Source organism: Pavona decussata, unplaced genomic scaffold, assembly GCF_977016875.1.
Source record: "Pavona decussata unplaced genomic scaffold, jaPavDecu1.1 SCAFFOLD_37, whole genome shotgun sequence".
Lineage (NCBI taxonomy): Eukaryota > Metazoa > Cnidaria > Anthozoa > Scleractinia > Agariciidae > Pavona > Pavona decussata.
Window position 1 is genome coordinate 2630001 of NW_028145459.1, and position 19218 is coordinate 2649218.

The following is a 19218-nucleotide window of genomic DNA, read 5'->3' on the forward strand; positions in this document are numbered from 1 at the left end:
ATTACATTCAAGCTGCGTAGTTTTCGTTCGATGTCCTTATACGAGATATCTGCAGCAGATGCGAGTGTACCGATCATGCCGTTCCATAAAATCGGGGGTTGAAACGCGGTATCATTAGCAAGTCCGATGCTCGGAGAGAAGGTATACCAGCCCTCCTCACTATGGCCTCCTCGCATAAAGCAGTGTAAAGTAGTTTCAAAAAAAAAGCATACAGTCTATTTTGTTAATTCAACGCGCAGGTTATGGTAACGTAAAACATTCCCATTATTCATACTGAAAAGGGCGACTGAAACATTTCACATTACTAAGCCAACTTCGGGTGTGGGGCGCGGTTCCCCTAAACCTGACCTTATTTCAGACCAAAGACCAAAATATGTAATTTTTCCGGTACCCTTGTTTAGACCTGGCTTCTAAAATTCACTGATCCCTGGTCTCTAGAATCTGTACCCGTTTGTGTAAAGTCCATATACTCGTTTTCTAACTTTTAAGCCAAAATGGTTAAAATCTTTCCCCGTTTTCAGACCAAAACGGCTCAAAAACCATACCCTTGGTGCCTGGCACGTACATTTACAGCTTACATAGGGGAGTACCCACCCCTCGGAATTTTGCCATCTTAGATCGGGGAAACAATAATTCATCTTGTAAAACTAAGTCTAGTAAAACTTGGTAACTACATCTTTCTGCCCCTGTAGTGATCAGCATGTAATTTTTTCCTTTCGATATCACAGCATGACCAAACAAACAGGTCATGAGAATTAAGGCACTGATCAGCAAAGATGAGAATTCGTAATGTCTAAACATATTTGCCAACTAGTACCATAGGAAATATTTGAAGAACAGCGAGGATAATATGTACAGTGTCCTATGTTGATAATTTTGGTTTAGAGATTGGAGCGAAATATTGTAGAGATTTAGAATAACGTTCACGACAAACAGAAGAAATAACCATGTGATCTTGTTTTCAGTTTCTAAGCAAAATTGAGTAGTTGTGCGATAGCATGAAAGGACAGAATAATTATTACTGCTTTATCTTACTACTATTATTACTACTGCACTATTCTCGTCTATGTACTTTTTTTTTTCAAGAAAACATAAACAGTTATCCACTGGATAACTCGCTATCCATGTGTGGATAAAATGTATTGGTTGGTGTCCATTTTATCCGCTGGAGAGTGATTTATCCACTGGATAGAGTTATCCGCTCTTTGAACAACCGGGGCCAGGGCTTTCAACAAGATTTGAAGTAGGTGACTGCCCTTATGCAGCAGCGGTTGGAGAGCAATATATGAAGCTGAAAACGTCTCTCCTTTATAATAGGGAGCCGAATTTCAGAAAATTATGATCATTAGAAATGTAGCTTTTTGCATTCTAACAAAAGAATTTATGCAAGGAGTGAGGCCCACTGAGAAATTTGGCCACATTCCCATTGAATTTCACAAAATGACTCAAAGGGTTTTAAAAAAACTTGAAAGATGATAGACATTGAACCAATTTTATCTGTTTTTGCTCAGATGAGGTAAATTAAGCAGTTTTATTATTTTACATGTTCTTAATTATATTTCGGGATGAATTTAGCTCAAACGTCACAATGTATTATAGCCTGCAATTTGCAGCAGAATTGCCAGAGCACTGGCAGCAGAGGGGTCTTATTGAAACCCTTGAACATGGGAGGGGGGGGGGGGGCTTATATTATTAAATTTTACAGTAAAGGAAACTAACCGTCCCCTTCTCCTCCTCCTAGTCAAAAGCTTAACACCATGTGAATTACAGATCTAGAAATAGCGCTATGGGAAACCTCAAACAGAGGAGTTAACTTAATTATGGTGTACCCTGTATGTTCATTTGCCAGAACAAATCAGCAGTAATTTTACAATCAGCAAAAGAAGTGTAGTCATGCGACTATTCTCACCTGATCTGATTGTCCGCTGATGTCCATCCTCAAGAATTGTCTTGCATGCCCACTGATCACCTTCTTTGCCCCAAAGACGAATGTATTTACCACAAATGAAAGAGAAAAATCACCAAAAAAACAAATAGGACAATAGCAAGTCATTTAAATCATGAGCCAGATTAATAGAGTGAACAAGGTGCGTGTTATCTCCAGTGTGAACTCAAAACCAACTTAATGTTTATAAAGTGAATAAAACATTAAGCCCTGTAAAGCTGTAAAAGGAAAAAAAAAATTGAAACCCGTGGTGTCGTGACACATTGGCCAGTTGATGATGATGATGATGATAATGATGATGATGACAATAATGATGATGATTATATTTAATAACAATAATAATGATGAAGATGATGATAAACTTGTTTATTTACCCTCAGCAGTGTTTATAGCACAAGTGCTAGTGGGGTCAACCATTAAACTTCATAAACAAATTTAACATAACATATAAATGGTTAAGAATCCCAGCCAGTGGGAGGCAAACCAGCTGTATATTTACAGGCATGGACAAGGAGTTGAACTCAGGGCTACCAAGAAACAGCTCCAGTGAACTGCCAGAGCAGGATTTGAACCAGAAGAAAACCTAAATGGTCAAATTTTCCTATACAGACTGCAAAGATGCAGAAGAAGCACTACTTCTGTTACAATGTAAGTCTTAAATGGAGCAAAGTGTTTCAATTTGAAAAAAAAAAAGCAAATATGTTTTAAATTAAGCTTATGAAGTGGTGACTGTTCAAACTTTTATGTGGGAGTTTTACTTTCTTTCACTTTATTGCACACTGCTTGAACAAAAGCAAGTTTCAAGCGGACTAGAAAGCAACAACTGAAGCAGGAAAGTCTATACAATAAAAACGGACCTCCCACTAGTTCAATAACATATATATATAATTATTGACAAGGAGATGCAAAGACCTTTTGGGGTTTTGAGGGTCTAACAACTTGGATTTATTTGCACCTGAGCCTTGTCACTAATATAACTTAGCACCCCTACATAAGAAGGCACACGTTAACACCCCAATAAGGACATATTGTATAAAGAACTTAAAACTACAGGTGGACAAATTAGAATGGTATAGTTTTGTCTCCGCTGCAGCTTGCTAACACTGTCCCAGAAGGGTTCCAACTCAATGCCCATATTCTGTCTTCATGGCCTGTTAAAAAAAAAGGTTGAAGCTTACCATATGCCTAGCCTATAACCTTAAACAGCTTACTGACAGCAAAAAGGCCAAGAATGGTTAAAAAAAACTGTAAAGATGCAAGGCTGATCATACAGCTAGTACAAATAAATGCCCAATATTTTGGTTTGATTAAGTTGATCAACTTTCCCTGTGAGCTAGATAAAAAACCTGAGGAAGGTTAATTTGAAATAAACTCTTTGGTAGCTTCTATACTCTCTTGTCGGCCTGCACTTATCAAAGAGTGTTTTGAACTCAAGAATAAAAGCATCAAATAGCAAATTAGGGTCCAAAGAAACTGGAAGAATAGATGACCAATTAATATTTGAAAGGCTTGTCTGGGTGATTAAAGGAAAGAACATGTGAGAAAATAAACTATCCATACATTCTTGTAAGGCCCGGGCATAATCATCATAACATAAAAGATCTTAATTGAAATCACCCATGACATAACGGTGCTTACTATCTTTTGAAATAAGAGAAATCAACTCATTAAATTTCTCCAGGAACTCAACAGGTTTTGATTCAGTGGGCAAATAAATAGTGCCAACTATGACGTTTTCCCTGGAGGGGAATGCAGATTTCAACAAAAAGAGATGCCATTATTTCAGGATCAGAATAAATAAATAAATAAATTTTGTCTAACTGAAATATCGGGCAAATTCATTAATTTATACCAGCTGTTTGATCCTAGAATCTTGAACGTTTTTATTTAGTCTATTGCTGATCGGACTATGATCTAGACAACTGACTGCAATGAACTTTCAACATACAAACCCCTGGTATTTGACCATTTCTATGGCCTGGGAGTAGGCCATTTAATTGACATGAAAGGTTTTCCAGAAAGTGGGGGATTTGAAATTTACCTGGGTAGGGCGCGTGGATGGGAAATTTGAACCCAAAGTGTCAAGTTGACACCTTTCTCCTTGTCCAGCGGAATACACTTGGTTCCTGGTCCATGGACAAGGTGGAAAATGTCATTTTTAGGAGAAGTTGACACCAAAAAGGGTCTCCACAAGCTTTGCAGTGTTTTTGAAGGCATGTATAGAAAATTTGATTTGAATGTAAATGAATCATTAAATAGAATCGAAGAACAGAAAGCCTGAAAACATTCAGGCTGAGTGGGATTGGAACCCATGACCTCGGTGATGGCGGTGTGGTGCTCTACCAACTGAGCTATCAAGCCAACTGGGAGCTGGTCATATGGTGAGTTCGTAATAAACCCGTGAAGGATGAATAAATGAAATGTGAATATATGAAACATACATTTGAACTGCGGGTAACAGATTAAATAGAAGAAAGACCCTGTACTTATTTACGCAACTTACACAGTTGCGAAAACAAAGCTTGGCAAAAAATCCAGGCTTGAACGGGATTCGAACCCATGACCTCTGCGATGCCTCTGCCCCCGGGGTAGTCAATCGATAATGTCGATAATCGATAGCATTCGATAACAATCGATAAAAATCGATTAATTTTTTCGAAATTCGATAAAAATCGATAAAATATTTCGTTGTGAGTAATCGATAATTATCGATTTTTGAATCAGGGCTATCGATTTTATCGAAACTGGATTATCGTTCCAATTTTCGAAACGGCAACACCTAAAGATATTAAAGAACTCTTAGAGACACTTATAACAACTTCCCTGTTCGTAAAACGATATAAATTGCTTCATCTTTTCTACAAACTTTTCGTATTACTCAGCGTGTGTTGTATTTGAATGAAATCAGATATAGATCCCAGGTTGATTATTCCACTGTTTTATTTATTTGCTGATGTAACACAATCGCACGCTCGTAGCTTTTTCACCCAGTCTTTAAAGGGAAAGATTTTCGTGATTTTTTGAGTAAAGATACAAACAAATCATCTAAGACGCCCTCGTGTTCGTAATCTAAATTCTTCTTGTTCCCCATATTTCTTAGGTTAAACGTGGTTTCAAAACCAACGGAACAAAGGACGAGAAAAAATTTAGACAACAATCTTGAAGCCGGGAACCCGGAAAAGGAAAAATAATTTACGTTTGTAATCGAACCCGGTTAATCGAACAATAAAATCAGGAAGAAAATCATAATGCAGTCTCTTTGGTCTCTTGTACAGTGTTTGTCAACAAATCATTTCATTGCCGCCTTTGAAATCTACATAATCAAACGCTCCCTCAACGGAAACAGGATAATTTTTATCGATTCAATAACGATTGATGAATCCGATAAAATCGATAACATTAACACTTCGTCGGCGTGTGAGTATCGAATTTTATCGATTGACCGATAAAATCAATATCGTTTAAGTTCAATTTATCGATAGATATCGATTTATCGAATGATTTTCCGATATCAATTTTTATCGATTGACTACCCCAGGCTCTGCCTCTGCGATACCGACTGAGCTATCAAGCCAACTGGAGCTGGCTTTCTTTTCGCAAATGCTTACCGGACAATACTATTGCACCTCCACAAATACAAGCATTTGTCATTTTCCTTAAATCTGAATCAGCAATACCTTTTAAAGTCTGTAAAAGTTCCAAACCTCCAGCCATTTCTTCACGAGAACAGAAAACTCCCAGGCGTTAAATAATACATTCCAGAATGCTTTGCAAGGCTTGAGCCCACGAGTCATTTGGTACCAGTGATCATGTGGATCATGCGTAGTGTCACATTACTTACATAAGTAGTGACGCAATTGAACGTGATCCTTTCAAACTGTCGCTTGGATTGGAAGTGTCGAGCACAAGTTCAGTCGTGAAATACTACACATTTGTTTATCAAAGGTAGGTGAAATCAGATCTCAATACTCCTTAGTCTTCCAGTGGAAGTTTAAAATTTTTGTTGTGGATTTTCTAGGAAGAAAAGGGATATTTTTCCGTTACAACTTTGTTGCCCTTTCGGCACATGCACGTGTACACGCGTGGAATTTTTTTTACCGGCTTTTACGTACTGTTGTGTCATCGCTAAAAATTCCTTCTCGCTGTCTCGGTTTTATCTTTGTAGATTTGTATATTCACCAACTTCAAACGTTTAAAACTGTTTAGATTGTTATAAATGTTGTTGGGGGAGGGGTTTTATGATTGTCGCTTGGTCAGAGTTGTGATCGTATTTCAACGATCGACATTTTCGTTGGCGAAGTGAGCAAATTCTACGTTGGCAAAGAACTTTTTGAATCCTATATCAAGGAAGCCAATATGTTTACTTGAAATCAAAGGTCGACTTTCCGTTTTAGTCCTTTTCTATGACCAGTAATTTTCTGTCGATTCCCAATCGTTACTTGCGTATCTTCTTGCTCCAACACATCTACTTGAGACATCGCTGATCGCAGTTGAGGCCAAATGATGCAATTTCCTGTTACTTGTATAGTACGTTTCAGTAGATTTTTCAGTATTCTGTTGAAGAAAGACTGTTTTTATTCTTGAGAAGACCACACATTTATAAAATAGCCATGTACGTTAAAAGCTTAATAAAATCGTTATGCAATCTGGTCTGTGCGGAAGATAGTAAGCTTATAATGGTGTCAAAGAATTGGTTTTTGTCCTCAAAGCTACAGTTTCAAGATTTGACCTCTTTGTGCTGTTGGCCATACATTTATTTTAATATCACTTCTCAGAATGTAGAGGTAGCATACAGCAATATCCCCTAGCTGATGATTTTCATTGTTCTCTCCACTCAGTCTGACTGGCAATAAAAGATACTGTGAGAAGAATTTATATATTGATCACAGGAATGGAAATATTAATTGTATTAGGCTTCAGTATGGAAGAGCTCTTGGTGTTTTATATCTTAAAAGTGCTAAAGTTCAATTTTATTATGTAGACTTCAGCACAGGAACATACTCCTATCTTCCTTATATTTTCAAGACAAAAAATCTTCAGACACAAACCTTTAAGACACCCGTTTCATGCATTTACCAATTTGAGGTAAATCCATGGAAATCATATTAGGTATGTTATGAGTTCCTCAAATGGATTGATAGTGATAAAACTGGCTTTAGAGTGTGTTCAGTGTACCTGTTTTTCTCCAAATGCTTTCTCCATTTGGGGCAATCTTTCAGAAATTGTCATCAGGTCCTGCCACTGCATCCTACTTTCTGGCTCTAACACCTTGTTATTGTGACAAATTTCTTTATGACCTGAGCAAAAGTTCATTCAGCCAAGCATTTGTTCTTTGATGTAACCAAACACATGGCAAGTATGACCAAAATTTGTGGGCCACGACAGCTCGCATGCAGATGGACATGTACACATTTGCTAAAAAAAATTCAGGGCTTGCTAATGATTGTATGTTAAAATTATTATCAATACAGGAACATAATGGGAGATGTACCAGTAGGAGATGCCACAAAGGGAGCCAAGGTTTTCAAAACAAAATGCGCACAGTGCCACACTGTTGAGGCGGTGAGTGGTTTGATTACATTTCATTGTAGTAAACACAAGACAACAGTATATTTTGGCAGCATAATTCACTTTTTTTTTTTTTACCTTGGCACTGGGTGAGTTTGCAAATAATAGATCTAATCATTTCAAATAGACATGTCACAAGGGTGCCAAGGCATGTTTATACCAGTTTGAAAATAGCTCTTTGACTAGACTAAATTTTATCAAAGAAACACATTTGTGATCCCAGATTGAACTGAAATTCAGTTGTACAGAAAACTGGGACGCTCCAACAAGAAAGTCACAAAGTCCGTTACGCACTGCCACGCTTAAACACAACCACAATTCGGTGCTCTGCATGTGCGCTATCTACCAAGAGCCGCTGACCCCCCCAATGAATGCCAGCTTTTCTTTGTTCTGAACTTAGTTAAATTGCATTTAACTGCATTAATTTAAATGTTGGTTTTAATATGAGAGGGGGGAATGATTATTTGAGTATTAGAGAAAATGTATCCAACAAGGAAGAGAACTTACAATGAACTGGACCCACTTCGTGTCTGTGAGTGATGGCTAGGCATTTACCTTGAGTATGGTCTAGGTATCAGCTACATAGATAAACACAAAGCATTAGCTTCCTATCATAGCAAAGCATCACCTTTTGCTACAGTTAAATTCTAAATCCAAAACATAATTTGTAACAGCCATGAATATACATGTGTAAGTCCAGGAATCAGACTGGGAACGATGACCCAAAAACAATGGCCCAAAAATTATGGCACTCACATTTTGCTCAACAGTGAAAAGAACCAGAAAAGACAAAATTAGTTTATTCAGGGTCCGAAATTTCAGTCGCCATATGGAAAAATGTGGTCGCCAAAAAGTAGAAGAAAAAGTGTCAATAAAATTTTCCTTCGCAGCGAAACACAAACCAAAATTTTTGGTTGCCAGATGGAAAATTCGCGTCTGCGTTTGAGGCCGCAATGGCGATTTATACACCTACCACTGAAAAACCACGACGAATGAATCGAATGCCGGCTATATAGGCAGTTTCATAAGAATGCTAAATGCTTTAAGTCAACTTTATACCTTCTCTAATCTCTACCTTTTGGAGAAGAAATGTACCCGATTGAAAAACTGCCGGTTGGTTTTTTGCTCTATGTTCAAAACCGTAAAAGATCTTTCCTTTCGCATTCTGTCAAGACGATCGACGGATCGCCATGTTGTTCGCACCAGGCCACAACCGTGCAGCATTTCTCGTTAAAAAAACATGGCGGCGAAGCTTCGCACTGCTCGAGCTGTGAAGCGTTGTGATAGATTTATATTAACAGGAAAATCGTTTTTTTTTTTTTACTTCAAAAGCAGTGGAAAGGTAAAAAGTAAGTGACCAATTGGCGGGCGGCTTTGAATTTTATTTTTATCGATTTGGCTGAAAATCAAAGTTATTGTTTGTATAATATAATGATCGTGGCATGAAATAGTTAATCGCCCGCTGGCGACTAGTTGTGAAATTCTGGTCGCCAGTGCAAAATTTTTAGTCGCATTGGCGACCAGGAAAGCGCAATTTCGGACCCTGTTATTAGCATTAGCATTGACCATGCCAAACTGAACACCTCCCCAACTTTTAGTTAACTGCTACAGTTGCATATAGTCAGCGCAAGTGTAGGTACTCAAGTCGGTCTTATTATAGTCATCTTTTTTTCCACATTTCCCTTGTCATCACAAATGCATGCCATCACCTACCCCAATGGCTCCTTCATTTCTGGACTGTCAACTGATAAAACCAATCTTCATTTCAGGGTGGAAAGCACAAGACAGGGCCAAACCTTCATGGCTTGTTTGGACGAAAAACTGGACAGGCACCAGGTTTCTCATACACAGAGTCTAACAAGAACAAAGGCATAACTTGGGGACCAGACACATTGTGGGTTTACCTGGAAAACCCTAAGAAGTTTATCCCTGGTATGTAACGTCAACAAACTGTCTTGTTTTGTGAATTCAAGGATGGTACAGTTATTTGAAAATATTTCGGAACAGTGATCCAGTAAAAGTTAATAGTTCATAGAATATTTATTTATTGTGATATATTTTTACAAGCTCCTTCTTCATTCTAAACTTGTATTATCCCACACTGTTACACTGTAAAATTTTTCATGCAACTTGCAATAAATTTTGTTGCGACACAAGTTGCAAGACAAATTGACTGGTGTACAGCTGTAACTTGCTCTGAAATGAATGTGTTTTGCAATTTGTTGTTGCTGAAATGGTTGCAACATTAAACCTTAATTCTACTGCAGCAACAAAACATTGCAAGAAATGCTTATTTCAGGCATGTTGCTGAGAGGGGACCACAAAGCCAGGGGAGCCAGGACAAAGGAAGGAAGAACCTTTCTTTCTTCCATTTAATGTTTCAATATGCAGTTTTCTGCTGTGTATTAAAAGCTAGGGATACAATGTATGTTGTAGAGTCATTCCTCTCTTTAATCTTCAATGTTGAGTGTGTTTATCTTTGGTCTCCAGGCACAAAGATGGTGTTTGCTGGTCTTAAAAAGAAAAATGAGAGAGCAGGTTAGTGGAAGAGTTCAGTTGTCAATAACATTACATTCAAGAACATGCTTCCTTCACTTTCACCTAATGTGCAGTTCAAGAAAATATCCATATTCCCCCCATAGAAAATTTTTTTTGTTTGCACCCCCTCCCCCCAGGATATTCCAGTTTACATGTAGCTTCATACTTTGCTTCTAAAATTTTGGCTTTTAAGACCCCCTTCCCCTAGGAATTTTCAATGACCTTCCTCGGGGTGGGTATGGATTTTTTTTCTGGAACTTCACAATAATACACATTACTGTGTAGGGCCCATTTGCCCTTGCCTTTTGTGCAAATGGATTCATTACCCAACCAGCAATCTTCTTGCCTACATTCCATGATGCCATTCCTAGTTTACAGTTGTCCTTGTTCCTTTCCTGTGGTCCTCTTTTCATCCAGCATACAATTTTAGGCGTCATAACTTGCTTTTGAGAGGCCTATAGTCATCATACCCTTTTCCTGCCAGTGAAGTTGATTTACCGTACAAGATTTTAGCAACTTTCTTGGATTTCCCAGCTGTGGGATGGAAGATTGGATAAAGATTCAGCTGTACCAGAATAATTTTTCTTGATACTTAGCAAATCATATAATTTGGCTTCTTTATTATTTAGCTACAGTTTATAATAATATATAATTATTTCCCCATTTCTTTATAAGCCATTTTAAATGCTAGTATAAAATGTGGGTTAAATTATAATCAAGGATTATCACAATTTACTGGAAAAAAAATCCATGAACACATTTTTTACAAACTTCTTTGCAAACCTATTGTTGCACGGGGCATTTGAGTTTTCATTACTGAATAATAATTTTATGGCTTGGTTTATTTTCTTGCAGACCTCATTGCCTATCTGAAAGAGGCCACAAGCTGAAACCAGCAATTTGGTTGATGAGTGGCGACATTCAATTACATGGATTTGACGCTATTTTACTGAGCATGTATCATACTTCTTGATGAAACCGGGGTGGAATACTAGAATGCATACAGATGGCTTAAATTAATTTGTACAGGATGCGGAACAGTAATTTTCAAGGCTGTGCTTTGTTTTAATTTCTTCAGAATTTTAAAAGGCTGTGATGACAATAAAACTGTTTTACTTTTACTGGCATTTGAGCTGTCTGTGTATTTTCTCCCAAGCTAGACTAGACTGAATGTAAGTACTGTAGTTTTGGTCAAACATAACTTAACATCAGGTCATGATAATCCTTCATTGGTGAAAGGTGAAATAGTTTCCGGTAGCTGCTTTTGAAATGTCTTTCCAGATTCCTGCAAATGCAGCTGCTCTTATTGCACCCAGCCTCTTGCAGCAGCTGCTGATAGGCTCTCTATTAATTACCATCAGATTCCAATTGTTACACAGAAGATTGTGTTACCGCTAGTCTGAGGCTGTACATCCCCATGCTGTAAAGTTGTTCAAAGGCCGTATAACTTTATCCTGTGGATAAGTCACTATCCGACAGTTTCAATCTGTGCAAAGATTTCAGTATTTCCTCTTATACAAGCGAATATGCACACTCCAACCACAGTTAAGTTTGGGAGTGTATGAAAACCTTGGACAGCGTTTAACGTGAAGTATGTTTAAGACCCTGAATAGTGCCTTATCCAGCGGATAAAGTTATCCGGCCTTTGAACAACTGGGGCCTGCTCTCTATTTAACAATTAGACGGCAAGCTCGAGGTTTCTATCGGCTGATAGTTGGCGAGGGGCGGAGCCCCGAGTCAACTGTAAAAGGCGATAGAAACCGAGGGTGAGCCGTCTAATTGTTTTAGCATACCTCAGTGATCGACCTATGAAGCAAAAAAATATTTTTATTTCATAGATTTTGATACATTTGACAGACTTCCTTGTATCGTTGCTTGAATGGTCAGTTGGAGGGAAGTCCCAAATGGCTGTGGGTTCAGCAAGACAGCTGTGTTTTGCATGCTTTTGTATTTTCCTTGATTAAATACCCACCTTTGGTTAAACACCCTTTCTCAAATAAGCACCCCTTTGGTGTTATGAAAACAGTTATGATCACAAATGAAAGAAGTTTGAAACGGTGGATGAAGAAAGAAGAGGTTGGAATTATTGGCTTATTTTTACCCTGTTATGTGCACCATTAGTTTCAAAGAATGTTCAGTCTACTATTTGAACTTGTCTAATCTCTTCTGTAAACTGGTGAGCAAAAAAGTTGGTTTGTATTACGGCAGAATAAACTGTTTTTCCAACAAAGCATCAACCTGGGCCATTTTTGGTGAAACCAACAAATGATGGATGAAGTGGTTGAACAGCTGGAATGCCTGGAGTTAACTACAACGGTTCACAGCTGCAGTCATTTCTGTAACCTAACAGACCTTTGCATAAAATAATGGTGGCCGATTTATAACTATTTTCTATATATGTAAGTTGGGCCTAACAACCTCCTTTTAGTGTAAAACTTCTATTGAAAGTTTTACACACTGATGAGGCTAGTTTTCATGAAAATGATAGAATAATTTATTGGCTGCCATTTATGAATAAGGTCTAAAGCGTGCAAAATCTGATGGTATGCAGATTTATTTTGCCCTTTGTTTTCATACTCCTAAAAGACCAAATAAAACAAGTGCATATAACCAATTTTTCCACCTTTCAATGAAGCACATAACTTGCTAATTTTCTCTCATTTCGCCATCATCTTGAAAATTCTACATCCACAAGCCTCTCACTGATCTCCTTCAGCACCATAAGAAGTTGACTTGTCGCAAGTTAAATATTATATAACGGTACATGTATACATTTATGATTTCCATGCCCGTAAAATATTTTCCATTTTAGTCCATCTGTTAGCTCTGACTGGTTGGTTTGGAACGTTTCTGAACTTTTAGCTTTTATACTAATATTTTATTTCAACTTAGTAATAATTTTATTCCGTTGTAATCTTGTTTGTTCTTGTCCGAGGAACTCCCTGAAAACCACTGAATGTGAAAGGAGCTTCCTCTGTAAAGATTATTTTCTGTTATTACTTTTGCTATTGTTACTGAATTAGCTATCTGACCAGAACCAAAAATATAAAACCTAATATTTAACAACCTAAACAGCCAAATTTCTTAATAGAATCTTTTTCAGCTAACTGTGATACCACCTTGCGCTCGACTACTCAGTTCTCGTGCACAATAAAGAAGTGTATAATTGAGTGTAATGGCCACAGGGAAAGATAAGTTTGTTTACACAGGTGTTTACCATATATGTGCTTGAGTTCAGATGACACCATACACCTTTGCAATTATGAAAATTTTATTCTCAAACCTAGCTATTGCCTTTGTAAATAAAAAACATTTACAAAAATAGACCAACAGTACAGCAGGGTCAATTTACATGAAAAGAATAAAAGCTTTATTATAACATGTAGTTATAAAGTTTAGTTGCCAGTTTTTTCTCCTTCCAGGGACCTGTTTCTCAATAGTCTCTACAACTTTCCAGGGCTGAAAACTATGCAATGTAAATTCAATTTTTAACATTTTTTAAAGACTGTGCCTACTAATACCGAAGTATTTTTATGCAGTTTATGACTATGTGGAAAGGCCCCATTTCCCTTAAAGGGAAAAGGACCAAATGATGATGACTATGTGGAACAAGCAGATCTTAGCAAGGGCTATTGGAATCCAAAAAGAAAATTGAGCAACAATTAAGATAATTAAGAGACAATAGTAAAAAGCAACAGTAAAAAGCAGCAAAATACTGACAAAGCAATGTATGGTGTTTTTTTCCAAATTGAAGCTTTTGTTACTATCTCTGAAAAATGTACAGTGTATGGTTACCCCCAATTTTCTTTTTCGATACCAAAAGCACTTGATTAGTTCTGCTTTCTCCACATAGTTTTAAACCGTGCAAAAACCTGTATTAGTTGGCACCACCCATAGGAAACCCGAGTATCTCAATATGCGCAGAAGGTACATTATGTGCAGTAACAAAAGTAGGCACGCTCCTAAATATATGTAAGTGAAACACTTCCAGCAAGTTGTTACAAGAAATTACCAAAGTACTTATAATATGACCCAGTAACTTACTGGGACTGTGAGAAACTGGCCCTATGACAGAAGGGAAGAAAACATCCTCCTGTGATGCTACCTAGCATTTACTAGATAAACTATGGAATGTAATGTGGGAAAAGATACATGTATTTAATTTGAACTGCCTGGGTAAAGCAGCCAATCATCTTTTTTCTCCGCGAGTAAAAAGCCTTTACCACACTAACTTTTAGCTTAAACTACTTGGATTAAATCCCTAATTTTGGCTGCCCAAGTAAAAGCAATTTTCTACTGAGAAATGTCCTTTCTTTTGGTGTTATTTGCATTTTCAATTTTTCCAGGAGAATTTTAGATAACTGCCAAATTCTTACTTTTGTGGAGCTAGGAGGCAAAGAATTAACTAACCAAGGGAAAGACTACTGAACTACTGAGTGGTGATTTTAAATGTGAAACTGAAATCTGATAATTTTTAAACAAATCATTGACATTTAAGATGAAAAATTTTTTGTGCAATAAAATGAACTTTGTCATCTACACCGTCTTTCTGTCAGTAAGCACTCGGACAATACAACCAAGGCCAGCAACATTTAGAACCTGAAACAGAACAACAAAAGAGAGAGAGAGAGAGAGTTTTATTGTTCTTCTTTCTTAAAACTAAGAAATGAAGCACTGAGTGCTTGTAACCTGCCCCATCAATAAATAAGGATAAACAACTTGACATACACTATTTAGTTACAGATACATACAAGAGGTAATTTCCTTACTGCTTAGCAAGCCTCATGAGTGCATTCATAACTAAACAGTCCCCCCTGAACCATAATTTCTTTACCATTTTATGACATAATCTCAATGTTCAGAGAACCAGAATTAATCTGTTTTCAATAACTAAGGTGTTGTCATGTAACACAAATTCTCCTTTTTAAAGAAAAATCAATGAAAGAACCATTTCTGGTTAAATCCTGTAGTTGTGTCTCCAAGTCATCTGTAACACCTAAAATTTCTTATGGTTATCTGAATGTACTTTATGTTCAAAAAGCTATAAAGCCTATAAAACAGCCCAATTATGCACTAGCTTTTGTCTGCATGCAAATCAGAACACATGCTTTGCTTAAGTTGTTAAAACAACACTTTATAATCACTTACAGTGTTTTGTGCCTAGCACAGAATAGCAACTAACTTCCTATGTGCCATCTTTCGACATACTAGATAAACAACTGAAAGACTATTTTTAACTATCGAGCCAATATATTTTCAACTTATTGGTAAAAGACAAATGAACAACAGCTAACCTAAAATGGCTGATAAATGAGTTAACCTGTCAATTTTACATGGCTCTCAGGAAAAATTCAAACTATTTGACTGCTTTTGATTGACTCTGTTCTCGCTTCTGTAACTTCTAGTAGAATTCGCCCATTTTTTATTTCAAAACTGTAGGTTTATTGATCTCGGATTGACTTCTTGATATTCCCTATATCAGTCTGAAGATAAATAAACCCATCTTCATTGCCCAACGTCGAGTTCAACTGTAAATAAATCAGTAGCACTGACATACATGGCATGTTAAAAGATGGTACTTCAAAAGATAGTCCGCTGTATACGTAACATTGAAAACATCTGTAAATGCTATATGAATAAATGCCCACGCTTCACAATTAAAGAGATGTGATCAGCTTATACCTACCCTCTCGTGCCATGTGAGTAGTATAGCGCTTGTTTTCTCAGTTGGCTCAGCAAATCCTCTGTAGATGTATTTCATCAATATATCGTGCTCATTCTTGTCTAAGACTTTAACAGCTTGCTCCATTTCATTAGACTTAACAGCTGTTAAAACACGCAGAACAAGTGCAAATGCCTTGTCCTGCAACAACAGGAGATTCTACTTTAGCAGGCTTACACAACAATTGCAAATGCCTTGTCCTGCAACAACAGGAGGTTTGTAAATAAACATGTTAAGTATGTACCTTGTCCAGTATGTGGATTAACCCATCCCAGTATCATGACACCCACTAGACAAGAGAATTTGTTTGAACATCAAGATGTGTTATCTTTGGTGAACAGTTCCTTTATTCTCGTGATGTGCATGTTCAATCAAGAAGTGATATTGTAAGGGCAGTTGGATACTGGTTAACATTAGGGCAGTTGGCTCAAATGATCAGTGACAACACGTGCCATAGTTCTGGTCACTCTCACTAGGGAGCGTTAAGCAATGACGATGGCAACGGCAATGACAATGCCTCAAAACAATACAGTCGACTCCCGATAACTCGAACCCTCGCTAACTCGAACCTTGAAGGTTCGAGTTATCGGGAGTCGACTGTAAGTTTACTTAGCAAAAACAATCCCTCTGTATGTGCATTTTGAATTTTTGTACATTTCTTTGCTGTCCTCTGAAAGCAACAAAGCAAAATGACCAAATTCATGGTTTGTGGAGAGCATGACAATGAATTTTTCATTCTCTTTTTAAACTCGAATGCTACGCCTGCGGTTGTTTCCTGGGTAGTTTGCTGTTTTTGTTCAAGTTAGATGGGTTGAAATAATTGTGAAGTAGCAGAACTAAGATGGAGTAATATTTTCAAGTAACGTTTCTTTGTTGCTGTTGCCCTTGTTGTTGCTTAAGCTCTTTACTACTCCTACCCAATAACCGCTCCCTTCACGCTATTGAATGCTAGTCCATCAGACTTTGATGCTGTCATTCTCAAATGAATACTTTGTGTTCATGGATAATTTTATATAATTTTAAATTGTTTTCATTTAACCCTGGTTCTGCCCTTTCTCTGTGCCTAATAAGAGTCTACTTTTCATGTATAATTTGTTGCATTTAAGATGGATCATTGAAATTCTTTGAATCAATGATTCACTGTGCCAACTAACTGAAGATGTCAAAATTGATGAAACTAGTTTTGTAATAAAATATATTGCTACACAACCAAACAATAAGTACTGTGTTGAAAGGAAAAAGTTGCTAAGTCAAGAGTTTTTGTGGAGACTTTCCTGGTTTCAGCAACTGGAGTGCTGAGTATATAAAAATGATACTGGCACAAGCTGGTGTTACACCCTGAGCTTGAAAAGTAATATACTGTACATCTGTACATGAAATCATTGAATGATTGACCAGCCACAGGTTTCAACGTTGGCCTTCAGGCTGAAAATGAAATTCACTGACTATTTTTGTCACTGAATCTTCCCTTGTTAATTTAGCACTAACCACTTAATTTGCATCAGCAAAAGAGTTCTTTAAGTATACTGTACATTTTGCACATGAATGTTGTTTAACTCTTACCTTGACAGCTTGGTTTTTTGACATGATAGGTGCATTTGTCAAAGCAGCTTTTAATGCATCTGCATTTTTCTTCCTGGACCAACGTTAAGGTCAAAAGGAATTAAAACAAGAGATCATCACATATTCATACTGGATCATTGGATAAGGCAATTCCAGAGTTTTCATTGGCTAAGCGCCCGTCGGATATCAGCCATTATACCATGGCTGAGAAACAGCGGCCATTAAATATCTTCTTGTCTTTCTTGAAACATGAAACAGGGCAGGAAACTTAGGCTGTCTGAACGTCCGAGACGGGTAGCTTTTCCATTCGGACAAGGAAAAGTATGATCCAATTTGTCCAATTGGGCGACCACATTGTAGGAAAAAATTAATGAACTTTTTTCTTGACTTTGGATATAGAATGAATCATTCTTTCCATATTTGATAACTTACTGCCATAAAAAAGTAGCTTTTACAGAAAATAAAATATCATTTTGCGTAAGTTGTCGTGAGTTGTGTGTTTCGTTACGCGAAGCCTGCCGCCATTAATTTCCATGTGAGTCCAGCTGTACAGCATAATTGCAGGCGCATGACAACATGTGCTTGTCAGGCTACCTTTTTCTGTCGCTTGTGGAGCGTATCGACAATGTCTTGGTCTCAATCAAAATTACTGAAATTGAAACACCTGGCAGTATTGACGTGGATGTTCCTTCCAAAAAGAAAAGAAAGGAAGATGACACAAAAAAAGATGAAGCGAAGCGTGTCAGAAAATTTCACCCAGCTTAGCAGAAAGAGATCGAGTTGGTTTGTTATGAGGAACAAACAGACAAATGCATTGCTCGACTTGTCGGAAGTATCCAGAACTAGCTGATAAAAGCAGCCCAATGTACATCGGATGTGGAGATGGAGTTCAAGGATTCAGAAGGGAAACACTGACAGCCCATTCGAAAAGTCGTCGCCATGTTGTTTGCCATACCACATCGCTAAATGACCAAACAAAGTGGAGGACAGGCCATTGGAAAAAATTTGTCGGATTTTTTGGGCAAGTAGTTTTGTGGTTCGGACAAGTAAAATACACATTGCACTTGTCCGAATGGACAAGCAAATTGAGAAGAAAGTTTCCTGCCCTGATGAAATCAGCAATATTTTACTGATTTTGGTTGTTCTTAATAAAACTATTATTGGATTGTGAGATCATTATAGCCAGGCTATCTATCATCTCATATCCAACGCATGCTCGTGGAATAATTGTTAAATGTACTCGCAGCATTTCCTGGACTATAAGCTTAAATTGATTTCTCGAAAGATATTTAAAAACGTAACACCAGATTAAACTGCCCTCTGTTATAAACAGTAAGTAAGCTGTTGCAGATTATAAAAGGAGATGAAGAAAGGATTTTTTAGACGATGTATTTAACCAGTGAAGAAACAAAAGAGGCGTTACTTCAAGTATTAAAGACTTATATTAAAAGCTATTTTTGCCAGTAAACTTGACAGTGGGAATATAACTTAATCAGCTTGAATATTTCCAAATAAATCATTTCCAAAACCTCTCGGGTAAGAAAATTATTCCAAACGGAATATTACATTTTATAAGGGGCTGTGAAGGTAAAATGTCTCATTAAGCTACACTCGGAGACACAAATTCATCGATATGCACAAGGATACTGCATTAGTAAGTTGTTCACTTCAGCTTCATCAGGTCCGCTTTGTCCTGAATCCTCGTCTCCTTCGTCCTGGAACTTGTTTTCATCCAGCTCGTCAACATCCACTCCTCTAAATTTCGTCGACTGGCTGGATTTTGCCATATCGAAGGTCGAGTTTTCACAGCAAAATTTCGCCTACTTTCCTTGAAATTTTCTCCAGAAACGAGCTTCACTCCCTTCCTCTTCCCATCATGCCA

At 37.4% G+C, this 19218-nt stretch overlaps 3 protein-coding genes and 1 long non-coding RNA gene across 5 annotated transcripts in view; 1 reads left to right on the top strand and 3 right to left on the bottom strand.

Annotated features, from left to right (window-relative positions):
- The window catches only part of LOC146484011 (putative cytosolic iron-sulfur protein assembly protein CIAO1 homolog), a 36421-nt gene extending 30664 nt beyond the window's left edge, over positions 1 to 5757 (bottom strand). The window contains exons 1-3 of one of the 2 annotated variants that reach the window (XM_085105358.1): positions 5554 to 5674; positions 3018 to 3096; positions 1910 to 1989 (exon numbers count right to left, since the gene is read on the bottom strand). In XM_085105358.1, the coding sequence (XP_084961484.1) occupies positions 1910 to 1989; positions 3018 to 3096; positions 5554 to 5659 (265 nt within the window). In that variant the 5' untranslated portion in view covers positions 5660 to 5674. Of the gene's footprint in view, positions 1 to 1909; positions 1990 to 3017; positions 3097 to 5553 lie in introns of both variants that reach the window. The other variant, XM_085105359.1, reaches the window with a different exon arrangement.
- Position 5758: 1 nt separating this feature from the next.
- LOC146484014 (cytochrome c) lies at positions 5759 to 11178 on the top strand. The gene is made up of 5 exons (XM_085105367.1): positions 5759 to 5890; positions 7417 to 7507; positions 9283 to 9445; positions 10004 to 10051; positions 10907 to 11178. Exons 2-5 carry the CDS (start codon positions 7424 to 7426, stop codon positions 10939 to 10941), a joined length of 330 nt encoding a protein of 109 aa, XP_084961493.1. The 5' UTR covers positions 5759 to 5890; positions 7417 to 7423; the 3' UTR covers positions 10942 to 11178.
- On the bottom strand, positions 10986 to 13602 carry LOC146484015 (uncharacterized). The gene is made up of 2 exons (XR_014863719.1): positions 11813 to 13602; positions 10986 to 11704 (listed from the first exon to the last, which is right to left on the bottom strand). It is a non-coding gene; the product is annotated as an uncharacterized LOC146484015 (long non-coding RNA).
- A 50-nt stretch (positions 13603 to 13652) lies between these two features.
- On the bottom strand, positions 13653 to 19218 carry LOC146484016 (actin-related protein 2/3 complex subunit 5-A-like). Its single transcript, XM_085105364.1, has 4 exons — positions 18984 to 19218; positions 17337 to 17409; positions 15738 to 15914; positions 13653 to 14650 (listed from the first exon to the last, which is right to left on the bottom strand). The coding sequence occupies exons 1-4, from the start codon at positions 19121 to 19123 to the stop codon at positions 14588 to 14590; spliced, it is 453 nt and encodes a 150-aa protein (XP_084961490.1). The 5' UTR covers positions 19124 to 19218; the 3' UTR covers positions 13653 to 14587.

What these genes read in the sequence shown, in the direction of transcription:
- LOC146484014 (XM_085105367.1), top strand. Translation starts at nt 7,424, where the DNA reads ATGGGAGATGTACCAGTAGGAGATGCCACAAAGGGAGCCAAGGTTTTC. An exon ending in AGTGCCACACTGTTGAGGCG is followed by an intron (nt 7,508 to 9,282) that starts GTGAGTGGTTTG and finishes TCTTCATTTCAG; the next exon opens with GGTGGAAAGCACAAGACAGG. An exon ending in AAAGAAAAATGAGAGAGCAG is followed by an intron (nt 10,052 to 10,906) that starts GTTAGTGGAAGA and finishes ATTTTCTTGCAG; the next exon opens with ACCTCATTGCCTATCTGAAA.
- LOC146484016 (XM_085105364.1), bottom strand. Translation starts at nt 19,123, where the DNA reads ATGGCAAAATCCAGCCAGTCGACGAAATTTAGAGGAGTGGATGTTGAC. An exon ending in GTGAACAACTTACTAATGCA is followed by an intron (nt 17,410 to 18,983) that starts GTATCCTTGTGC and finishes ACGTTGGTCCAG; the next exon opens with GAAGAAAAATGCAGATGCAT. An exon ending in CAAAAAACCAAGCTGTCAAG is followed by an intron (nt 15,915 to 17,336) that starts GTAAGAGTTAAA and finishes CTGTTGTTGCAG; the next exon opens with GACAAGGCATTTGCACTTGT.